This window comes from Aethalodelphis obliquidens, unplaced genomic scaffold, assembly GCF_003676395.1.
Source record: "Aethalodelphis obliquidens isolate GAN/ISIS:26980383/991018 unplaced genomic scaffold, ASM367639v1 scaffold16, whole genome shotgun sequence".
In the NCBI taxonomy this organism is placed as follows: Eukaryota; Metazoa; Chordata; class Mammalia; order Artiodactyla; family Delphinidae; genus Aethalodelphis; species Aethalodelphis obliquidens.
Window position 1 is genome coordinate 28,901,486 of NW_020837960.1, and position 24,605 is coordinate 28,926,090.

A 24,605-nucleotide genomic window follows, 5' to 3' on the forward strand; every position below is an offset into this window, starting at 1 on the left:
TCAAAGATTATGTTGTATTTTGTCCTGCCATTCATTATCAGTAATTGTAGGTTTTCATGGAAATATATTAGGTCCCTTAGGTTTTCACTGTTTAAATAAAGCCAATTATAGGATGGGATGGTGAGCAGGTCTACAGAAAGTGGGTCTACAGAAAAACAGACTGTCATTGTTAAAGACTCATGGGCAGGTAAACATCTATAAATGAAAAAGATCTTTTAATCTGTGGAGTCAATACAGAAATCACATATATGTTGAGAGGATGAAAACAGAGGACGCTGCTAGGTAAAAAGTAATCTAAATTATGTCAAATAGAGCAGAACAGGATTTACACACACAGAAATGTTTTTTAAGCTCTACTGAGTCTGATCCTGGGAGAAGAGGCCCACTATATTATCTACATAAATTTAAGAAAGCCTACAAAGTAGTCATTACTTCTGTTCTCAAAACCTCAATGTTACAGTGGAGTTTTATGCCACCAAAAATGAGAACAGCTGTTAAGCAAGGTCACATTCAATTTCTAAAGACTTGGAACACCAAACTACGACTTCTTTTAGTCTTTTGCTTTAGAATAGAACCAGAACACAAGATGTAGAAAAACAAAATACCATGCCAAAGTTATTAAAATCTTTTAAGTGCAAGTGAGTAATGTTGTTTTAAGTCATGAAAGTTATTTCTACAATAAACTATCACCTGTAATGACCATAAAAATTTTATATGAATTTTAGTCCCTTATCAAAAGCAACCATCATGCTAAAATGCCTATTTGCTTATTAGCAAAAGGTTCCCTTTTGATTTATTTATATGTGTACACTTGCTTAAACTGAATCTTGAAATGAAGCAGAATATCTTCAGCAATGCTCTTTACTATGATTGAACTTAAAGTAGGTAGTGGTTAATCAAAGATAAATAATCTTACACACATTCAGAAACAGATAAACGTATGTTTTTAAATTGCAGGATTATAAGCAGCAGAAGACTGCAACAACAACTACCATTTGACAAGCACAATGCACTATGCCAGGTACTTAATAGCCATTAATATATTTAATACTCAAAATTCTGTGAGATAGGCACCATTATAAACCAACTTTACAGATGAGAAGGGTGGGCTTAGATGAGGTTAAAATAACTTGCCTATAATCTCAAAACTAACATAAGGTCAGGCTCCAGAGCTTGTACTCTTAATTAATTTATTCCACATTCTATAGTATTCCTTAACATGTTACAATCTTAACATTATTCTAGCTAATTCTAAAATGACCAAATACAAATTCCTACATTAATCACTCTCTCTTTGACTCTAATTGGCATGGATGGGATCAATGAGAAACAGTAGCTACAGAGACTTCATTAAGCCACTCCCTCCTCCCCACTTTCAAAATGCAAGAACAAATCTTGGGAATTAAACAGAGTTAGGAAAAATTATATAGTTTTGGTTAAATTTAGCTTAAAACTTAGGCTACCATGTTTGTGGATGAGAATTCTAAACTGATCTTTACTAATTTATTCCTGACCCCTACTTCCTAGGAAAACAGGGATGAACCACCAGTAATACCAAACTCTTAATATCAGCTACTACACTTTGTAAATACAGTGCCCAGAGTAGAGTGTAAAGAAGCCAACCAGAATATCTCAGAATGATCTACTAGTTCCCAGGTCCAAGTGGCAGATGCAGCATGGTTTCACTAAACTACCATTATTAGGTAAGAACCAACTCAAAATCCCCAAAGCTAAAGCTAAATAATGACTATAGTCAACAGTATTACATACTGTATACAAAAGCCATGCTGTTTCAGTTCACGTGTTTAAATACGGTAGCGTGTCAAACACAAAACAACCATACACACCTAAAAAAAAGCCTCCAGGGCTTCCCTGGTGGCACAGTGGTTGGGAGTCCGCCTGCCGATGCAGGGGATGCGGGTTCATGCCCTGGTCGGGGAGGATCCCACGTGCCACGGAGCAGCTAGGCCCGTGAGCCATGGCCGCTGAGCCTGCACGTCCGGAGCCTGTGCTCCGCAACGGGAGAGGCCACAACAGTGAGAGGCCCGCGTACCGCATTAAAAAAAAAAAAAAAAAAGCCTCCAAAACAAAAAACTCTCGTGAGATCTTTTTAAATCAATCAACAGGACAAAATTCCCTTGTAATCATAAATTTTGAAGACTCTTGACTCAACAAGAGCAAGTTGTCACTGCACACAGAGTACGAATTAAAATAGAGAAAATACGTGGCTGAACTCCTAATTTGTTACAACAAAATTTAATCTGTTCTTTCCAAAGCACACCTTTATCTCAACACAATTCTGGAAGTTCACCCTGGAGGACTCTTCATTTAGGAGGAAAATAAAATTAACTTTTTCAAAGTTGAGCCCTTTTCTATAGGAACTATCATATTGTTAAACAAGTTTCAATCTAATCTAATCCATCGCTTTAGGAAAAGAATAGACTGACGGGTTAAACAGTAAGAAGAACGTCACATTTAAGTCTGACAAAACAGAGAAGAGAGAGAATGTTACTGTTTGCTAAAGGGAAGTTGATTACTATAGATCATTAGCAATAAAAATGATAGTGGATTCAAATTACATAAAAATAATGACAGTCCTTTCAATATAAAATCACCAACTCATCAGACAGGGAATTACCATGTTATTTTAACAAAATGAGCTTAATATTCTATTCTTTTTTAATGTACTTAATAAAAGATAATCAGAGTAATAAGTATGACATTTCAAAGTTGACAGCATAAATTACTTGTGAAATTCAAGACCAAAAAACAAAGAAGAAGCTTAAATGTCTAATAAAGAAAGAGTTTACAACAAATTTAAAAAGGATATCCCAACAGTAAAATAAAAGCATAGGACACCAAAGAAACACCAAAGGTCAATAAACATAAGAGAAGCTCAATAGCAGCAGTAATCAAGTTTTAACAATGAGGGGTTTTGACTATAAAATGACAAAGATATGAAAGATTTTTACATCTCAGTGTTTTCAAGGCTGCAGAAAAACCAGCACCCATGAGTAGAAATATAAATTTGTGCAACATTTCTGAAAAGTTAGCTATCAATTATCAAAAGCTTAATTGTATATTCTTGCCCTAGAAATTTATACTGTTTACAAAAACTTACACTGAGATAATCATATAAATGGGAAAAAAGGCAGGCATAAGGTCAATGTTTTATCTCCTCCTCTGCATGTTACCATGTCTCTCCGCTACCTCTTCATTTTTTACCTTATAGAAGATCTTACCCTTCTATACTGTCCTAGAAAAATTTTTTTCTCTGAAACATAACTAAATATTATCTATCTTATTCCAAGTAAATTACTTGATCTAACTTCCATTTCCCAATCTGTATAATGGAAAAAAATAATATCTCTCAAAGAATTGTTGGGGTGACTAAATGATAAAATGAAATTATACAACATTTAATTTTATAAAAGTATTACCATATTACCTGAAACGGATACAGAAGATCATTGTCAACATAAATAAAATCAAGTCTGCCACTGCATAGTGAGAAAATCCCAGATGTATTTTCACCAAATTTGAAGGATATGTTTGAGAAGCTAACAGCTATGTGGGGAGGAGGGGCCTGAACACCTCAAAGAAAAGATGGACATTCTCAAAGCAACTACAGGAGAACAGCTTTTCCAATGGACAACTCTAATACAGCCTGATCCAGAGTGAGTAGCAACAGACATTTGTTTATTTAATAATAGTTAACAGTTCCCAAACAAGACTAGAAAGGTTTGGCGAGCACCATGTATTACCAATAATAGCTTCCGTTTATTGGGCATTTCTCATTTAGTCCTCATAACACCTCTACATGCCAGGTACTAAGGTATTATTATTCTCATTTTGCAAATGAAGAAACAGAAAGGTTTAACTAAGCTTAAAGACACAAAGACAATCAGTGAAGAAACAGGGATTCAATTCAGACTGCCTGGCACCCAACTCCAAACCCTAAAACCCTGACCATTATTTAGTGCTACTGGGTTATTACTATTCCCAACTCTTTGCTCTTGGAGAGAGATAAAAACTCACCATGAGCTCTAAGCAAGCTATAAACAGGAACCATGATGCTCCCCTGCCTACAGGAACTTGGACTCCAACAATTCTACCATACATATCTCTAAATCCAAAGCCTGTGCACGTTCCCACAGCATGGCAAGCAGAGGTGAATGGAGGTTCAGTCAACTCCAGTAAAAGAAGAATAGCTCTGAGTGTATTAATTTGGAATTCTAAATACAATTTTCCATAAAAACATTCCTGCACATACTCATGGGGAAAAGATATGGATGTGGCTGACTTGGAAATCTAAATACTAAGTAAAACAGTATTTGAGAACATATATAAAATGCTTAAAAATGGTTTTATAGGTGAAGTTTTAGGTTGTGATTCCCATTACGATTTATTTTTCAATATCTTCCCCCTTTTCTCCTCACCTTTTATTTTTTCCCCGAGATCAATATTTGGTTCCACGTTCAATCAATATTTGGTTCCCTGTTTTAAAATGAGCCTAACCATCAGAAGGACTGCGGAAAGATTTACATCCCAGATTATCTAGGCCATAATCCTATTAATTTCTCCAAATTTACTTTAGCTTTCTCCATAAAAGAACTCTACCATAACACTCACCAGTTTGTTATTCCTATTTGGTTCCCTATGTAAAAGTAAATAGTGTAAAAGTCATCTTTTGGAGACATTAGAACAGAAATGTACACAAAAATTCTTACATGTCAAATTAATCAGAAATCATACTATATATATAGATCAGTAAGTTTTGTAACACAGATGATACAAAAAGGAAAGGATGCTCTTAAGATTTGAGAACAGTGGGGAGGAGGTTCCAAACTGAGATCAAGCAGAATCATCCCAAACTAGGCCTCCACCAGCTACACTTCCTCACAAATAAGCCATCAGGAGATAAGCCAGCCTCTTTTGATCCCACTTCCCTCATCCTGACAAAGAGCTTTAAAATCAAGAACAGAAGAAATAAACATGATACTTCACAAGTCTTTTGTCCTCTAAACCCAAAGAATTTAACTTGTTATTAAAACCTAAAAGATTTACAGAAGTGAAAATCTGTCATCCCATTATCAGAAATAAAATGCAAATGCCCAGGTAAAGCTGCATATTGACTGAAACGTCATACTAAAGTACAATTAAAGTAAGAAATGTAAATGATGAGCACCAGAGTGGTTTTGCCTTAATGTGGGGAGGGGAGAAAGCTAAATAGGAAAATGACTAGACAACTAAAAAGGAGGGCAAAGAAGGACCAAGAAATATATAAAAAGGGGAAAAGCCAAGATTGCCAGACACAAATTTTGAAGGAACATTTGTCTCAATCATCTGTGGCTGCACAGCTTAGCAAGAACAGTTAGCAAGATATCATCGTGTATTTATGAATATCTGTATCTCTACATCTAACTTTGTTATAAAGGTACTTTGTTCCCACAGGAGTTCTGACCGAAAATTTTACTGCTGTCCAGACCACATTTGTGATTCCCAGTGACTCTCAGGTCTTTTTCTGTCATACCAGTTCTCGGCTTTATCTACCCTGTTGTTAAGGTTTCCTTATGCATTAATGTCTAATATATTCACTCCCATTTTCAACAGAACTCCATCTCCAGTGTTTTGGGGGGCTTACCTCTCCCGCTAAGTATACAGCCATAATTCAATTCCTTCCACCACCACCCTTGGCCAACAATAATTGTACACATTTTCAAATAAATGTTACTTTTATAAATAAAAGTAACAAATAAAAGGTTACTTTTCCTATCTATATTTATGTATTTCTAATGTAGAAAATTTTAAAAATCAGTGCTTCTCAAATATCAACTGTGAAAGATCACATTTTTAAAAAATTTCCTATGCATCATAGTCCTATATGTTCATAAAACAAAAATGAATTACTAGAAAAATGATGACACATTTGGATGTTGTGGTATTATCAGATTGTTATAGAAGTTTCTAAACATTTACTTTTAACGTTTTAACTTATCTCCCTACAGACAGGAAACAACTCACCGTCTAGCTCCAGTCACTCGCCACACTCTGAGCATCAGTGCCCTAAGGCATATATATTCTCAGCATACAGCTCTTCAGGAAATTTTCCACATGTTTGACAACAATAAACCAACCCAGACAAATGGCTAGGAACCTTTTTCTATACTGTTTTTCACATCACACATTTTACTTCAACAAGTCCTTATAGATACAAGGCCCTCTGCCATAGTTTCTTAGCTTATCTGTGATAGAAGAGAATTTTTAAATTTACTGAAGATCCTAACTCTCTACTTGTAATCAAACAATTCCTTCTGCTTAATATGTTTGCTTCCCCATATTCCTCACCTTCAAAACCCACAACTCAAAACTTCTCCATAAACTCTTCTGGATCTAGAGAATTCTCTGCTACTAGGCAATCATCACACATTTAAATTCACGCTGATTAATACACCGCTGTGTAAATGTTCTCTAGTAGAGTCATGCACTGTCTCCTGAATTAGATTTGAGGAAAGCAAGAAAAACATCAGCCCATTCTTTTTAAGTTTTTCACACAGCCCAGAGTAAGACTGCCCCCAGTTAAAATATCTGACTCATCAGATCCAAATAATTCACATACCCCACAGGCAAAAAGCAGCATTTGCAGCTCAGGGGTTGGCCCAACCGAGATTTTCAGAAAATAATTTATCTAACTAGCCATGAAATAGTAGTAAGTATGGCCTAACTGCCTGTTTTCCAATCTCATTCTGAAATAAAATGTCACTGAGTTATCATGATAGCCTGCTTAGATCACCTGGAATTATGATTGAATATTTACATAAATTTGAGGTACTTCCACTAAAATTACATCATTAAACAGACATTATAAATTACTAGAACAAAAGAATAATAGACGGAGGGTGGGGGGGATGAACTGGGAGATTGGGATTGACATGTATACACTGATGTGTATAAAACTGATGACTAATAAGGACCTGCTGTATAAAAAAATTAAATTAAATTTTAAAAAAAGAATAGACAAAGTCTCCATATGCCTTTAATTCACAGCATGCAATACTCTCATACCAAGAGTTTTTGTTTTACCAAGAGTATTTCTAATACAAAGGAATTTTAAACCTTCTCAACTCAACCATTAACAAACAATTTAAAAATATATGCAACCTGTACCCACAAAGATTCCTAATCATGTAGCCCACTACTGGAAAAAAGTCTCGATGTCCCTACATATTATTTTAAATATAAATGGCAAGAAAATATGGTCCTTCAAAGATATACTATACTATATGAATACTGAGTTTCTAAGTAGAGGCTGACACGTAGGTCCTTTCAGTTTAGCCAAACATTGAGTTTTAGAGAGGAAAGTCACCACAGCAATTATCCAGGCCATGCTCATCATTTCACAGATGTGAAGATTACAGCCTAGAAGGTTGTCCCAAGGTCACAAAGCTAGAGATCCAGGACCTCAAAAACTGCAGCATAGTGCTCACTTCACTAATCTGCTTCCATTTGGATACATTCTAATCTCTCTCCAAATACAGATGTCACATTTATAGTAATATTTCCTTCTATTATTTTCCTTCACTAAAATAAATTTTAGAAGGATGGGTATTATAATCTCCTTTTTCAAATCTCCAGGGCTCTTTACTATTTTGTCAAAAATTAATGTCAACAACAACAACAAAATTAATGTCAACAGCTCTAAATCACATATTTCAACTTTAAGATGCAATCCACCAAACCCTCATAAGTATTTATTTGCCATTCTAGTCTTACTTTCTACTCATACATCAGAAATGCTACTTATCACAGTTAACAGATTATTATTTTAAAAAATGTGAAAAAGCTACTGCGGGACCCTTAAGACTACTTAAGGGCTTTTTGTTTTCCCCTACACTAAACAGCTCCAAATAACCTGACTTCTAGGTTGTACCTGCTTTCCAGCACTTCACTGCTTCCTTCCATATTGAAGGTTTTGTCTACTGTCACTTCTCACTCACTTCTCACTGCTTGTGTCCAACTCTATTCCACTTCTACCACAGAGATTTAGAAAATACATATTCCCATTTCTGAGACTAGTACGTAAAGCAAAAGTAAATGTGTTCTTCGTGAGAGCCTGTAAGGAAGTCTATAAAACCAAACCCATACCTTTTAGTCTACCAATCTTAGCTGCTTAAAAGCATTTTGTAATTAATTACCTCCTTGTTCTCATCTATTTTCTAAAAGGAGATAATACTAGGTACATGAGGTATTGATATAATTCATACCTGACCCCACAGTTTTATTTTCTTGTCTAGAGAACATCTACCTAGTATTCTTGAAATTCATTCTATACTACCTTCTGATCAGAGACTTCCTTAAAGCACCTTAAGCTTACATCAGTTTTCTAAAATTAATATTTTCTTTTTGATCTTTCTCCTATTACTTAGGAAACTGAATTAGTTATAACTTTATAGTAATTTCCGCCAAGACTTACAACCTCCTAAACATCTTTAGCTGCTACTGATCCTAACCAAAATTAGCACTGTCTCTAGATTACTATTACTATTAACATAATGATTCTCAGTAAGACTCAAAGGCATCAAACTATAATAAACTACTGCAAGGTACTTCAAAATCGATTCACGGTCTATCAACCTCAATTCCAAATAAAACTAAATTAAATTTCTAATATAAAGAGATTTTAAACTGTTTTTAAACAGTTGGGCCAATTATGAAAAGCTGAAGATTTTAAGTTTGCCTTGTAATGAGGAGTTTAAATTAGGGGAGAAATCTTTGGTATTTAGACAAAGCAGTCAGAAAATAAAGTTAAAAGATGATTAATATACCTACAATGGGTCACCTAACATCTAATTTAATGTTGTACTTGCTGTTATCTTAAAAAGAATGCATTAAGATAAAGAAAATGAGCAAAAGTAAGAAGGATTTCATCCCTTCACATAAAATGTCTCTATTTCATGCACAGAGATCAAATAAAATTCTGCATATAAGAGATATACACCAAGGAAAATGGTTAACAAAAAGCAAGAAAAACATTACAGTCCTCCCCCACTTAAGAGAACACTGACCATTATGTAGGTAACATCCCAGTATCACCCCTATGTTCCATTTAGTTTCACGTAAGTTTCCATCTCACCTACCTTTCTTCTCTGAGAGATGTTGAGGGCACCAAAGTCATTAAACAAGGATGAAGCAGGTGAAGTTAGAGGATCTGGAAGGTAAGTTATATAAGTTTCCACACAGACAACTCAGGAAACCTATAAATCTAATAAATGTTTAAGTTGAATGCTTATAAAGTAGTAAAAAAAAATCATATACCACAACAATAAACTCAGTGCCTCACACAGTGGGTGTTCAAATATTTTGTAATTGAATGAAACACAAACTGGAGACTACTTCATTCAGCCAATAGTCAGTACATATCTATTCAGAAGCTATACAAATTAGAATGCATCTATTTGCTGAGAACCAAAAGAAAAATAAAATAGAAAAAAAAGGTGATCTTAAGTAACCATGTTATTAGGAATGTGTTTATGAAGGAAGTCTTCCTGTAGTTTGTGTTCTTGAGACCAAACCATAAGAAAAATAAAAAAGGAGTAGGGGTGGCAGGGAGAGTAGTCAAACATACTCTGAGCGATAGGACTTGGATGTTAACACTTAGGCAAGACCTTAAAACCATCTACCCTACAGAATATTCCATATTTTTAAGTTTATCACCACATACTTGATATTCTTACTAAAAAGATAAGGTAAATTAAGTTCTTAAAGATGAAAATATTAAATGTTTCAAAACACAAACATGAAATCCAAAGATTTTATAGGTTCAAAGCTCTATTACTCTGCGGCCAGAAGTTACAAACAAAAGTACATCTCTAAATTGTTTCTCACTTAACAAATCAGAAGAGTTTCTGAAAAGGAATACATGGTATACATTGAAATATTTTTGTCTTCATTTCTGAGCTTTAGTTAATTCTATGTTTCTCATTAAATTATCTGTAAAATCCTAAAGAAAATAGAGTAAATGTTGTCATTTAAAGGAACCTTAAATCTCTTCATAATGCAGTACATATAAATTGCTGCTTAATTTCTCTGGTTTCTTCTGTATGGATTTTCACAGTCTAGTCCTTCATTAGAATTAACATTAATTTAATATAACTAATAATGCAAAGAGAAAGAAGTTAACAAAATAATAAGATACAAGATTTTTATGTAATTTATACATTCAAGACTAAAAATAGGTATTATTCATCCTTTACGCTACCTTTGATAGCATTTAAAAGTCAGCATATAAACTCTATGGGAATGCCAAAAATATTATAATGCTACACATTAGTTTCTAATAATTTTATTCAATATTAAAATGTCGCTATATTTTCCTACAGCAAAAGAAGAAATTTCTAAGTAATGAGAGAGATTCGATACACACACATAAAATGTCTATCTCAGAAATAATCAACATGCAAATTCTTATTCTCATCGTTATAAATAACTGTTTATATTTTACCGATATAGAATATTAATATTGTTACATATTTTTAAAAAAACCATTCTTGAACATTTATTTTTAAAAATAGGATGCAGAAAGATACAAAAGAAACATTTATTTTTAAATTAGGATATGAAAAGGAAATTCTGTATCAAAAGGCTTAAAAATGTCCATAATCTTTGAAACAGTAATTCCATGTCTAAGAATGTTTCCAAAAGAAATAACTCAAAATATGAACAGATTCATACACATAAGTCCAATACTGGACTTTAAAAAAACAAAAGTAAGTAAATTATGAAAATAAACAAAGGATTCAATTTATAATGACCTAGAAACACTCATGTTATAATTTAAAAGTATATTTAATGCAATCTCAGGTATTATTATGTATATAAAGTGTTATGTATTATGTGTATATGTATGTATATACATATATCCAAACCTTAATACTAGTTATCTCTGAGTGTGAAGATAACAGATCATATTCTTCCTTACATCTATCTGTAATTTTCAAAATTTCTACAATGGACATATTGTTTTTAGAGTCAGAAATACATATATCTGTAAGAGAAAAAGGGACCAAGTCTTACCATGGCCTGCATATGGCTTGGCACTGTCATTTAGAAGGCTTGGGGAGCTGCTACTATTAGTCATTCTCTGAAACATAAAATATATATACATAATATCTTTGAGGAATACAGAATTAAGAATATTCAACCGATTAAGTTAAGACTGACCCTCTTTGCGTCTTCCCCTCCAATCCATCGTTCACATCAGTGACACTCTAATCCTCCTATAAATGCTGCTGCTTGGATTACAATCATCTATGCAGAAACTTCGAAATACTCTCTATAACACATCAAATGAAAAGTTTACTCAATAGCCAGGTATTTAAAACCAAAGTCACAGAACTATTTTGAATTGCACTTCCATAACTTTTTAGCCTGAGCAAGACACATAACTACTGTTTCCTTATCCATAAAATATAAACTCCAGTATCCATCCAAGAGGATGTGAATGACTGTAAGTCAATAAACACTCTCTAGTATTCTCTCCCAACGCATATTATCCTTCATACACCTCACAGATTCTATAAAATTAGGTTCTTCTCTGTTCTCTAAATACGTCCCCGCGCTTTCTTAACACACTCCACAGCCTCTATGGTCTCACGATCCTCAAAGGCTCTCATTCCACACTCAACAAAACACACAGAGGAGTGAAACCAGTCTCTTTCTATCCATCCTCTACATTCTCCAACTCCACCCTTGAAAGCTCACCCTGACTCCAAACCTACAAGAGACGGCTCACCTATATCCCACCTACCTCATCACCTCCTAAAATCCCACCTCCCACTCAACAAAAGTGAAAACAAATGAAAACTCCAGATGTCTCCATCCCCGGAATAAACTTCAGTGTTTAGTGCCATATAAATTCATACCAACAATACCTGCATCAAGGGATACTTTGTTTCTACAGGGCTTCCAAATCCATTAACTCCAATAAAGCTGGTGCTGAAATATGAATCTGTGAGGCTGGTATCAGTTAAAGCACCTCCATCTATTCCAGGAACTGAAAGAGAAGGAAAATTCAAGTATTTAAATTATTTAAAAGCACAAAACATTGATGTAGTTTCTCTGTTCCCAAATAAGTTTTAAAGTCTCAAATCTCTGTCACACTTGTTTCTATTTACCTGTTCATAAGAAAGGGCAGAACCAAATAAAACTGTCTCAACTCTAGAAACTTGTTAAACAATGCTCAAGTTGAAATTTTTTTTCCCACAGAGATAGCTATTTATTTTATATTAGTTACCTGAGAGCCACCAAGCACAACATGAAGAAACAAAGCACACTTGCATTTCTACTTTTCTCATCAAGTTTTTTTCTTTAACTTTGCAAGAGGACAGGAGAATATAAACCACTGCAATTTCTCCTGTGAATCTTCATATGCTAAACAGAGACAAGTTTCTCAGGACTGTTTCTCATAACACATCTTAAGAAACAGACCAGCAGTCTCATATTAACTCATAATTCAGTAAGCCAATTCTACGGTGGGAGCAATGGGACAGAGCCGAGGGATACAGACAAGCTTTCTGTCGATTTTATGGTGGAATAATACAGAATCATTGTAACTACTAAGACAACCCATCATATACCAACAAAGTGATGGACAATGTTTTAGATGCTATTTCCTGGTAAGTACAGTTCATCCTTGAACAACACAGGTTTGAACTGCATGGGTCCAATTATACACAGACTTTTTCTCAATAAATATATTGGAAAAATTTTTGGAGATTTGTGACAATTTGAAAAACTCAAAGATGGACCTCGTAGCCTATAAATATCAAAAAAAATGAAGAAATCGTACGTCATGAATGCATAAAATATATGTAAATGTGGATACCACTCTATCCTTACATAGGCATAAGGTGAGTGACATTTAATATAAAATTAATGTGTTAGTTTTCTTACTGTTTTATAACTTTGCTTTCAAAGAATTACATTACCGTACAGTATGCCTCTCTCTCTCTGAACTGGAGAAACTATCACAGGTGACATAACCTATCATCACAGGTTAAGTGTTTTTCTTTAAGTGTAACACTTCCAATACTGTATAATGAATATGACTATGAAAATTTTATAATGATTCATTTATTAGCGTATAGGCCAGGCTATTGTGAAGCAACCATGTCACTTACACTAAGCTACCATAAAGCAATCATACTGCTGCTTCTTCATTATCAGTGCAGGACACCTGTAAATAAATATGAATTTCTTTTTCACATTATCTTTTCATTTTTGATGTCTAGTGTTAGTAAAACATATGACACTTTGTATCGTATAAGGCAACAGTGATGTAGGTACAGAGAGAAAGTGGTTCACCTTGTAAGCATATAATGTAAACTTACATCAATCAATACAGTACAGAACTGAAAATGTATTTTCTCTTCCTTATGATTTTTTAATAGCCTTTTCTTTTCTCTAGCTTACTTTATTGTAAGACTACAGTATATAATACATATAACATAGAAAATATGTTAATCGACTGTTTATGTTATTGGATAGGGCTTCCCAGTCAACAACAGGCTATTAGTAGATAAGTTTGGGAGCAGCCTGAGGGACTGGAGTTCCATAGACCATGCTTTTTAAAAAAAAAAAAAAAGCCCAGCTGAAACTACTAAGTGGTTCTCCTCTGCCAACTAGGACATCAGAGACAAGATGCTGGCAGTGCTCATCCCAAGGGATGAAATCCAAACTTCCTAGTCTGACATTAAAAAGCCCTCAACAATCTGTTCTCAACCTATCATTCTAGTATTTCCTGAAAGTGCTGGTTTGAGACTCAATTCTGCCACTTACTAGCCACAATGTCTTAGGCAAAACGGTTATAAAGTAGAGATGATACCATGACTTGTAAAATGAGCCTCATACCATCTACCCTGCAAACTTCCACACAAAGTTATGAAAAACAATGAAACAGTATCTTAAAAGTTCTTGTAAAAATCCTGATGGTTGCACAGCTCTATAAATTTACTAAAAGTAATTGAATTGTACATTTACAATGGGTGAATTTTATAGCATGTAAATTATATTTCGACAAAGCTCCTTTTTAAAATCGGTGGAGAAAAATGGGATTACTCAATAAATGGACTTAAGACAACTGTGTATCCATCATGGAGAAAACTGAGTACCTTACACAGATATTTCCAAAAGATCAAAGATTATAATGTCAAAGTATACACCTACTATAAAAAGGTCTTACAATAATCCTAACATTATTGAATTCTCTCCTCCAGTCAAAATGATAAACTCACTATATTTTGAAGGTCCACACTTCATCAATTCTAACACACACACACACACACACACACACACACACACACACACACACACACACACACACCCCAACTCTGTGTTCTTCAAGACCCAGGTATAATGGAAAAAAACCAAAATACTTGGAAGTTAGTCATTCAGTTCTAATCCAACTCTTGCCATTCACTAGCTGAATGACCTTGAGCAAAACCCTCTAAATTTCATTTCTTCATCTGCAAGAGAAGGCAATCCCAGCTCACTCACAGGGTTGTGAAAGGGACTCAAGTGAAGTAACCTATGCAGAATGCCTAGCACCCTGTCTCATAGGTAATCATAAATGTTATTTTCCTCTTCTCTTATCTCTAGAATGTATACCCCAATTATTCCAAGTTGTGTTTAACACACAACTCTATCTCTTAAGATACTGTTTATATCATTCATGTGACAAAATTTTTTTCCTTTGATCTCTTATTGCTGTCTTCAACTACTTAAACATTTAAATTCTTACCTGTTTCTGAACTATCTACCCATCTAAATTATCTGTAAACTGAGATTTGGGACTACTCCTGATATTTTTCTGGTATGCCCTATTCTACTAGCACATTTACATAAACACTTATTTACAATTAAGCCCTTTTTTAAAGTAGGTATTTTTAAAAGTTGATAAAAGATACAATAGACTTTCACAACCAACTTCTATAAAACACCCCATGCAAATGATATTATTGCCTCCGTTTTTCTGATGAGGCAATGAGACTCAAAGACACTAGATTGACAGCACAGTGGATGCAGGCCCAAGAAACAGGGGCTCCTTGACCACTCAGCAGACACTCGCACCAGCCTTTTCTGTACTGCACTGTGGAATGAGCACGAACTTTTAGCAAATACAACTGCCCATAAGGTCTGTCTCAGCCAGTTGCCAACTACTGATCTTTGACAGCATATTTAACCTAAGTCTTTTTTTTCCTCCTCTGTAAAACAGAAATGATAACACCTACTTCCCAGTGTTTTATGAGAATAAAAGGCCTGGAAGTTTGTACCTCTTGACTATCTTCACTTACCCCCCTGGACCCCGGCATCGAGCAACCACCAATCTGTTCTCCACTGTATCTGTGAGTTTGGGGTTTTTGTTTTTGTTTTTAATTTATTTATTTTTTTATTTTTGGCTGCATTGGGTCTTTGTTGCTGCGCATGGGCTTTCTCTAGTTGTGGTGAGCAGGGGCTACTCTTTGTTGCGGTGTGCGGGCTTCTCATTGCAGGGGCTTCTCTTGTTGCGGAGCACAGGCTCTAGGCGCGCGGGCTTCAGTAGTTGTGGCACATGGGCTCAGTGGTTGTGGCTCGCAGGCTCTAGAGTGCAGGCTCAGTTGTGGCACACGGGCTTAGCTGCTCCATGGCATGTGGGATCTTCCTGGACCAGGGCTCTAACCCGTGTCCCCTGCATTGGCAGGCAGATTCTTAACCACTGCGCCACCAGGGAAGCCCCAAGTTTGGGGTTTTTTTAAGATTCCATATGTAAGTGAGATCATACTGTACTTGCCTCTAGATAGTTTTTTTTTTAATGTAACAAGTTTAAACCAGATTACTGAAGATTCTGTACGCTCCTTAACATATGTGTACATTATATTTTGTGTTAATTTATGTATTGGTATACATAATACATTAAGATATAACAGCTTAGGGCCATCATTTGTAATAGTAAAAGACCGTAAACAATCTAAACAGCCACTAAAAAGAGTAAGGTGTATTTTTATGTGTGGATGTGGAAGAAACTAGAAGATATGCAGTTTGCTGAAAAAATTCAAAGTGCATTAGGCTCCCGTGTGTGCACACGTGTATATGTGTGTCGGCATGTGCTACAGATAGGTTAATGTAAACATGAGTCATAGTACAGACAAAGAATATTTCTGAATAGATACATAATAACTTGGAAAGAGTGACTGTCTTTTGGAGAGGGATCAGGGAATTAAGGAAGAAGGGAGACTGTTTTTCACTGTGTACCCTTTTGTGCTATTTAAGTTTTTAACCTGTGCATGCAGTACGTTTTTAATTCCAAAAGCAAGATACTGTTCCCAGTTTTCTAAAGCTGGAACTTTTAATAGTAAAAATATAATTAAAAACTAGTTTTAGAAAAATAGGTACAACATCTTTAGTTTTTTGAAGAAAAAGCAAGGTACCCATAAAGACATCAAAAAAGGAAGAGGTTTTATCGGAAGAGGACTATTACCCCCCATGCCAATTAACTCAGCCAAGATAAATGAGCATGTCCTCCCCTAAACTGAAGTTAAGCTGCTGAGAGGTCAGTGATTTTAAAAGCTGTTGGGAAGGGAACAAGATGAATTCTAAAGATTGAACATAAAATAATCTGTTTTCTAGAACATAAACATTTAGAAAAACACAGAAACATTTTAGAGCTGAAGAAATTTTAGACATCATGTACTCCATACCCCTTTCTCCTATTTACAGATAAGGAAATATATTTCCACATGGACTAAGCTGCTAGCCTAAGATCAAAGTTACTTTGTAAGAGAGTATTAAAATCAAAATCTCAGGACCCCCAGTCCAGAAATAATTCCTATAAACTGAAAGGAGACACAAATATTTTATGTATTGATTTGTTAACAATTATATGATAACAGTACATAAAACAAATATTTTATCACATTCCTTTGTATAGTTTCAGCTCATAAACTACCTTATAAACAGAATATAAAGTTAATATGGAAAAACAAATGTAAGAAATACTGCTCTAAAACTTGAGTGTGTGTATGCGTGCCCATGTTACGGACCTGACCTGTTTCCCCCCCAAAATTCACATATTGAAGCCCTAACCCCCAATGTGAGTGTATTTGGAGACAGGCCCCTTAGCAGTAATCAAGGTCACATACACAAGACTATTCATGATGATTAACCCTGGGCAATAAGATGAGATTGGCTTACTTTGACTTTATACACTGCTGTTCCAATGAAAATTTTTACAGAAAAGTTTATAGCTTTTATTAACTTAAAAACTAAATTAAATTCAACCTTAAAATAGATTTAAAAACTATTTCTAGGTGCTGTAAATGTTCATACCTTTGTACACAAAAGCACATATGCCTATAGAAAAGCAAACAAACAAACAAAAAAAGCCATTCCAAAATAAAGATAGATATAAATCTGCCAAGTTAAAAAGAAAAGAGAAAAATTCAGCAAGAAAAACTCTCAATATACACAACTTGGCTGAATCTTGAGGGAATTATTCTGAGTCAAAAAAAAAAGCCTAATCCCAGAAGATCACACGCTATATAATTCCATTTATAGAACATTCTTTTTTTTTTTTTGGCCATGCCACAGCTTGAGGGAATCTTAGTTCCGGGACCAGGGACTGAATTCAGGCCACGGCAGTGAAGCACGGAGTCCTAACCACCACACCACCAGGAAATTCCCTATAGCGTCTTTTTTTTTTTAATTTTATTTACTTTTTATACAGGTCCTTATTCGTCATCCATTTTATACACATCAGTGTATACATGTCAATCCCAATCTCCCAGTTCATCCCACCCCCACCCCGCCCTATTGAACATTCTTGAAATGACAAAATTACAGAAATGGAGAGCAAATTAGTGGTTGCCAGGGAGTGGTAGGGAGAGTTACAAAAGGGCCACTTGAGGGTGACAGAGCTGTTCTATGTCTTGACTGTGTTGGCAGGCACAAAACATACACACGATAACACTCCACAGAACTAAATATACACACGTGTGCACACACAAGTACAAATAAGACTCAGAAAATCTGAATAAGGTAAGTGGATTGTATCAATCAATGTGGTTGTGACACTGTACTACAGCTATAAAAGGTATTGCCACTGGAGGAAACAGTGATGGGACAAAAAGCTCTTTCTGTATTATTTCTTACAACTGCATGTGACTCTACAATTATCTCAAAATAGAAAGTTAATTTAAAAACAGAAAAATCCTATAAAAGAGCGAAAATAGGAAGATACTGTTTTGTTTTGGCAATCACATATCTTCTTTAGAGTCATTTCAAATGCACTTCCATGCAAAGCAGTCTTTTACTTGTTAACTGACTCTTACCTAGACTTAACTTTAGGACAACCCTTGTTGAGTACTCCTCATAAAGCTCTAAGCCCTCCTCATAAAACTTCTCAAGATCTGACTTTATCTTATACACGTGTCTGTACTCCCCACTAGAATGTAGCCTCCATTAGGGCAGACTTTTGTTTCATTCAATGTTGTATTCCTATCACCCAGATCAAAACCTGCCACTTTGCAAGCACATTAAAGGAGTGAACTGAATGGTAGTCTTTGTTGTCTACTTTGTGTATTGTCAAATAAAAATGTTCAAATCTATACCAGCTATCCTAATGGCAAATTCCCAGTACTCACTTTTCTGTTAGCTGATTCGGGTTTGTGGGATGAAAAGTATAATCCTGGCTTAAACAAAAACAGTTTCGCCATACACGTAATCATACACTCCAAAGTTTGTATATGAACTTCAAGTTACCCCCTGCTTTCTTTCATTTGGACAGACAACCGCAGTTCAATAATCTGTAGCTATTTTACTGGTCTTGAAAATATACTCTCAAAAATTGGGAGATAAGGAAATGTACAGGCTAATTGTAGACTTACTGCTAGTAATACTCAATAACAGCAGCAACTAAGCCTGAAACCTCACTATGTGCCAAGCAATGCACTGACAGTGTCACGTGCGACCCTATCACAACTCTTAAGTAGGTATTATTACTACCTCCATTTTTTTAAATGAGAAAAACTGAGGCTTAAAGGTTAAAAAATTGCCCAAGATCACAATGCTAGTAGATAAGAGAGCCAGGCCCATCTTAGATGTGCCTTATGCCAAAGGCTTCATTACTAACTAAATTAGTAGAACTGAAAATAAGTCTACTGCGGTAAAATAAACAAATCTATTGGGTTTCAAATTATAAGTAATGTGCATGAAATACAAATATTGGTATAACAGTTTAGCTGCTAAAAACTGAGCACCTTGAAGATGAAAAGTCTAGCTGGTTGAAAATATTAGAATTACATCTTTAAAATATCAAGAATCAATAATTCAGCTGAACTCAAATCAAACCACATTTAAGCCTTCAAAGATCCCAGGTCCAAAAGAAACAAGAAATGTCAAAAACTTAAAGTAAATGCTTTTTTAAAAAAATAAACTGTTATTTCCCAAACAATCCTGAATGCCAGAACATGTTTACTACCATGCTGCCACATCAACAGAAGAGCTTGAAATGAGAAAATGTACTACTCTGTATAGATAAAAAGTAAGCAACAAAAGAAAATATAGTTCCTTTACAAGATTGAAACACCACAAGATTGAAACGCCATACAGAGAAGAAAAAGCCTTTCTGCTTCAGTTTTCCAATGCTTGCAAAATAAGGATAAAATTTTCTTCTTGCATGTACCTCTAAAGTTTTAACAGAATGTGAAACACTAACAAAACAATTCTGCAAATGTGAAGTACTAAAGCAAGGGTCAAAAACTCAAATGCCAAGAGGAGCCAGGCATAGAAAAGTCACCCAGTCAGTAATAAGGCAAAATGGAGAGTCTTGCCCCACCAAAGACCTAATTCCAATATACAAGAGCCGCCCTTCAAAGGAAGCCAGAAATCTGTATTTCAATGTTAAACCTTCTGATTTTTTAAATGTTGTCAACTAATTCAATTACAATCCACACACATGCAAATTAAAAACATAAGATTTGCCACCAAAATGCCTAAAAGTATAAGATGGAACACCAAGTGTTGGGGAGAATGTGAAGCAACTGGAACTCTCCTACTCTTGTAGAGGGAATGTAAATGTGGTACAGTCCCTTAAGAAAACTGAAGTCATCTACTTAAAGTTGAACATCTGCATGCCCTATTACAAGCCTGCAATTCCACTCCCACGTAACTCAACATAAATTCGTAGACTTGAACCAAAACACATGTTCAAGGGTGTTCAAAACCGTGCTCTTAATTGACAAAAATTGGCAACATTCCATTGCCCACTAACAGTAAAATGAGAAAATAAAATGTGGTATATTCATACAATTTAACACTACACAAGAATGAGATTAAGAGGCTGTTCCTATATAACCTGAATGGATCTTATAAATACGCTGAAAGAAATAAGCCCACAAAAAGAGTACATACCACCTGATGCCATTCCTATAAAGCTCAAAAAAGCATGAAAAATGAATCTACAATGTTATAAGGTAGTGCCTGAAACCAGTAGTTACCTCTGGGAAAGGGGAGTGACTGGCAAAGGGCAAGAAGAGCAAAACTTCTGGAAGGTACTGATTATGTTCTATTTCTTGATCTGAGTACTGTTATACGCTATGTGTTCATCTTGTGAAAATTCCAAAACTTATGATTTGTATACTCTTCCCTAGGTATGTAGACCTCAATTTAAAAAAACTTTTAAAACACACACACACACACACACACACACACACACACACACACAGAGAAGATACCCAAGGAGCCCAAAGTATTTCTGCAGGCAGACCCAGCTTATCAGAGCAGATCTGTTTGACCTCTCAGCTAAAAAAATACTCTACATTCTTACATTTAAAGAACAGCAAAGAAAACAATAAAAGCAAAATAAAATTGTGTCAGTGACTCTACATAATCAGGTCAGTAACTAACAAAATATAAATTTCTCCTTATAGCAACACCTCTTAGAGTGTGTTGCCCAGTTTAACTGCCTCATACACTTAATTAACAAGTGTCTCAAAAGATACAGTATAAGAACACAGTAAAATGTAGAGAGTAGACTAAAAATTAAACAATAAAGTGTACAAATTCAAAGTAGCCATTAAATCACCGACACAATCCTCTTCCCTGATTCCTGAACAACTTGACTTGCCACTCATTGTTAAGAGGCAATTTTATCTCATCCAAAATGAGTCACAATCTGTACCACTGAGAGTTACCAAGAAGCCTACAGCAGAAAAGAAGAGCCTTAGGCTTCACCCAGTTAAGTTAAAGCAAGCCCTACAGAATCCAACTACATAATGCAGCTACTTAATCAAATAACTGTTGAATGACTAAACGTTAATTTTAAAATGCCTTCTTAGCACTAACTGTGTCCTCTCAAGACCCTATATCCCAATTCCTTTCTGTTCCTGAGATATGAAATGATCCCCACCTTTGAGTCCCTGCTAGTGTTTCTCCTCCACCTTCCTGTTTCCACCTGTTTACAGCCTGTCCTATCTTTCATGTCCCAAATCTACTACCTCTGTTTATCGGAAGATCCTAGAAATATCACATATTAAATCAAATACCTGCATTTTTGAAAGTGTCTCTTCCTGTAGGTAACAAATACTGTTCAGTTTCATTGCTTACTAATCAAACATAATTCGAATTAATTTGAGCCGTAACTCAAGACATACAGCAAGTTTACCTTGAAAATGCAAAGCTGCTACTCCAAAGTGATAAAATTCCACCAATCAAGTAACCATTTTGACAAAACATTTTAAGTTACAAATTAATCTTCTTAGCATATCACCCTCACCAAATATATCTGCACTAAAGTAAAGCCTATCGCAGCAAAAGAAACAATCTTTAACACACACACGTATCTCTGGGAAGACACTTACAGTCCTCATAGAGCAAGTAACTGCTAAAGCATCAAGGCAAGTACATAGTCCGTTTACAGTTTAAAAAAAAAAGAAAATACAACAATGTTCTGACATTCAAGTTAAGTAGCCTATCAAATGATTTTCAGATCTGAAATCAGTTTAGAATTCCCAAGAAAGTAGGACTTTCCCATTTGGTTTAGAAATGCTCAACAAACTCAAAAACAAAAAAGGAAAATCTGGCACCTCTACTTTTTCCTTAAGGGCAACATTCTGTAAAACAGATTACACTCACACTTATTAGAACTTCAAACTCCACTCACTAACGGCTCCAAAGTTGCAAGGCAACAGATAATGACAGAAAGTAAAAACAATGCAAACAGTCCTAAGATATCCGCATCCAAGTGCTCAGTCGCACACAAAGGTGCGCTGCACATGACACGCTTTCAAGGCTCCACGCTAAGGGTTCGCTTGGTACAAAGCAGTAGAAGACGAGATCCCTAGTGACACCCTGCAAACTTCTGCCAGCTTTCAGGAAAACCATGCTGAAATGCAAGTCCTGTGAAATCCCTACTCGCAACTCCCGACTCAACCTCAGCACACGATAAACGCGGCTGTCCGTTCGCTCTTCATCCTTAGAAAGCATTTCCTGCCTGGAAAACCTTTCTCCCAGAAGCCTTGCACAAACTTTTTCCGCTCGTTCAACCCACCGCACGAAGCCTCAGAGCCCGCCCTCCCATCCCGCCCCCGACCCACACACACCCACCCGGCGACCTCAACCCTCGGCCGACTCCACTCCACACGGGCACGCAGAACACGTGTGCCCACAAACCCAGCCCCTTTCCACACCCCCCGGAAACGACACCCCCTTTCCCGCACACCGCACGCCACAACCCATCCCCCTTCCTCCCCGCCCCCACTCCACCACCCCAGTCCACCACCCACGTTCCCAAGAAGCCAGCCTCCCCTTGCTCCCGGGCTCGCCGAAGGCTGTGGGGAGGGGAAGCAGGAAGACGGAAGGAGGGCTCGGGCCTGGCCTAGGCCTCTCAGAGCGCCGAGGGAGGCGAAGGGGGGGACCCGCGGGCCGGGCTCGGTCGCAGGGCCTCGTCCGGCCCCGGGCCTTCCCTCCGCCGCCGTCGCCCTCCTAGCCCGGACCACACTCACTTGCCAGCCGCGGTCCGTCGAGGACCCCGCTGCCGCCTCCTCCACCGGCCGCGGCTCCTGCCACCGGGCCCCCAAGGTCCGGCTTTTTGGGCCCCGGGGGCGGCCCGGCTCCCCCGCCCGGGACCGCTCCGGGCGGAAAGCCGGCCACGGGCGCGCCCGCCAGAGCCAGGGGGACGCTGTTGCTATGGAGGCCGAGGCCCGGGGCAGCTCCGGCGGCTGGGTCCTCATGCAGGAACTGACACTCCTCCCCGTAGAAGCAAGTCTTATCCTTGGCGTAGTAGCGGCAGTACTTCAGCTTCACTCCCGCCGCCGCCCCGCCGGGGACACCCCCGACCCCAGGCGGGGCCACCACCGCCACTGCCGCCGCCAGCGAGGAGGAGGAAGAGGAGGCGGCGGCCGAGGGGGGCGGGAGGCCGCCGCCACTGTTCATGGCAACGCTGCAGCCTCGTCTTCCGCTGCCGCCCGAGGAGCCGCCGCCGCCACCATAGACCGGGGAGGGAAAGAAGACGCAGCCGGTGCCGGAGAAATGCCTGGGCGGGTGGGTCTGTCCCGCTGCGGGAGCCGGAGCCGCCCGGGGAGAGGGGGGGGAGGGGAGGGAGGAGGGGGTAGGAAGGAGGGGAGGGGAGGGGGAGAGTTGGGATTCTCTCTCACTCACTCTCTCGTTCTCTTTTCTTAAAGGGGCCGCGCGGGACGACGGGGTGGGCGCGCGGGCTCGGACGGGGACTTCGAGGACGCGGGCTCGGGGAGGGGGAGCGGCGGCGGCGAACGGGCGGGGAGGGCGGAGGGGCCGGTTTATTTTTAAATTCTGCCTCCACTCGCTCTCTCGCGCTCTGGTTCCTCCGAGTTGTTTATTCCATTTTCCTCTTCCTGAGACGGCCGTCGCCGGTGCGCCTGCGCGTCGAGGCGCAGGGGCTTGTGGGTAGCGGGAGCGCGAGGTCTATCCTGGCCTGGCGTCGGGCCTCCTGGGCATCCGCGAGCCGGCGGCGGTTGGACGGGCGGACCGCGGCGGCGATCCCCGACGCCGAGCCGGCTCGGGAAGTTCTCACGAGGCGAATGCCTTCCCTTTTTCGTATGTCCTCTTGTTTATAAAGCCAGGCGTCATTTTTTAATTGAAACGACGAAATTTACAGAATGTGATTGTCATTTTGAGGGGCCGCACCTGGGGCCGGAGCCCAAGCCCTTGCTCTGCTGGGAGAGTAGCTCTGTCTGTTCGCCACGCTTCCGCACCCTCGCTTTTTCCCCTCCCTCCTCTTTTTCCTTCCCGCTGTGGGTGATGAGAACTACGGGACTGATTGCCTAAAAACTCCTGGGCCTTTTATTCCAAAAATCGAATCTGAGAAGGTTGATTTGGGCAAACCCCCAGCTGAGTGCAGCACCTGTTTTCTCTATTTATATTACTGAAAGCCTTCAGTAAAATGTTATGAACAATGAGATGCCACCTGGGGACACCGCTGCCTAGGCAGCACCAGAAGGTTTCCCTTAAAATCGCGCTGGGTTTCTTTTCTCCAATCGGCCTAGTCTTGACTCGAAATTCATTTTTAAAAGAGTTTTTTTCCCTCACCGATCGCTGAT

General features: G+C 37.8%; 1 protein-coding gene across 11 annotated transcripts in view; it reads right to left on the reverse strand.

Annotated features, from left to right (window-relative positions):
- Positions 1-23,796, reverse strand: part of PAN3 (poly(A) specific ribonuclease subunit PAN3) — a 117,863-nt gene extending 94,067 nt beyond the window's left edge. For 4 of the 11 annotated variants that reach the window (XM_027116605.1, XM_027116604.1, XM_027116600.1 and 1 more), the window contains exons 1-4: positions 23,034-23,587; positions 11,931-12,052; positions 11,074-11,140; positions 9,138-9,208 (exon numbers count right to left, since the gene is read on the reverse strand). In XM_027116605.1, the coding sequence (XP_026972406.1) occupies positions 9,138-9,208; positions 11,074-11,140; positions 11,931-12,052; positions 23,034-23,463 (690 nt within the window). In that variant the 5' untranslated portion in view covers positions 23,464-23,587. Of the gene's footprint in view, positions 1-9,137; positions 9,209-11,073; positions 11,141-11,220; positions 11,333-11,930; positions 12,053-23,033; positions 23,608-23,688 lie in introns of those variants that run through there. The other 7 variants (XR_003434831.1, XR_003434830.1, XM_027116601.1 and 4 more) reach the window with 5 other exon arrangements.
- Positions 23,797-24,605: the final 809 nt, after the last annotated feature.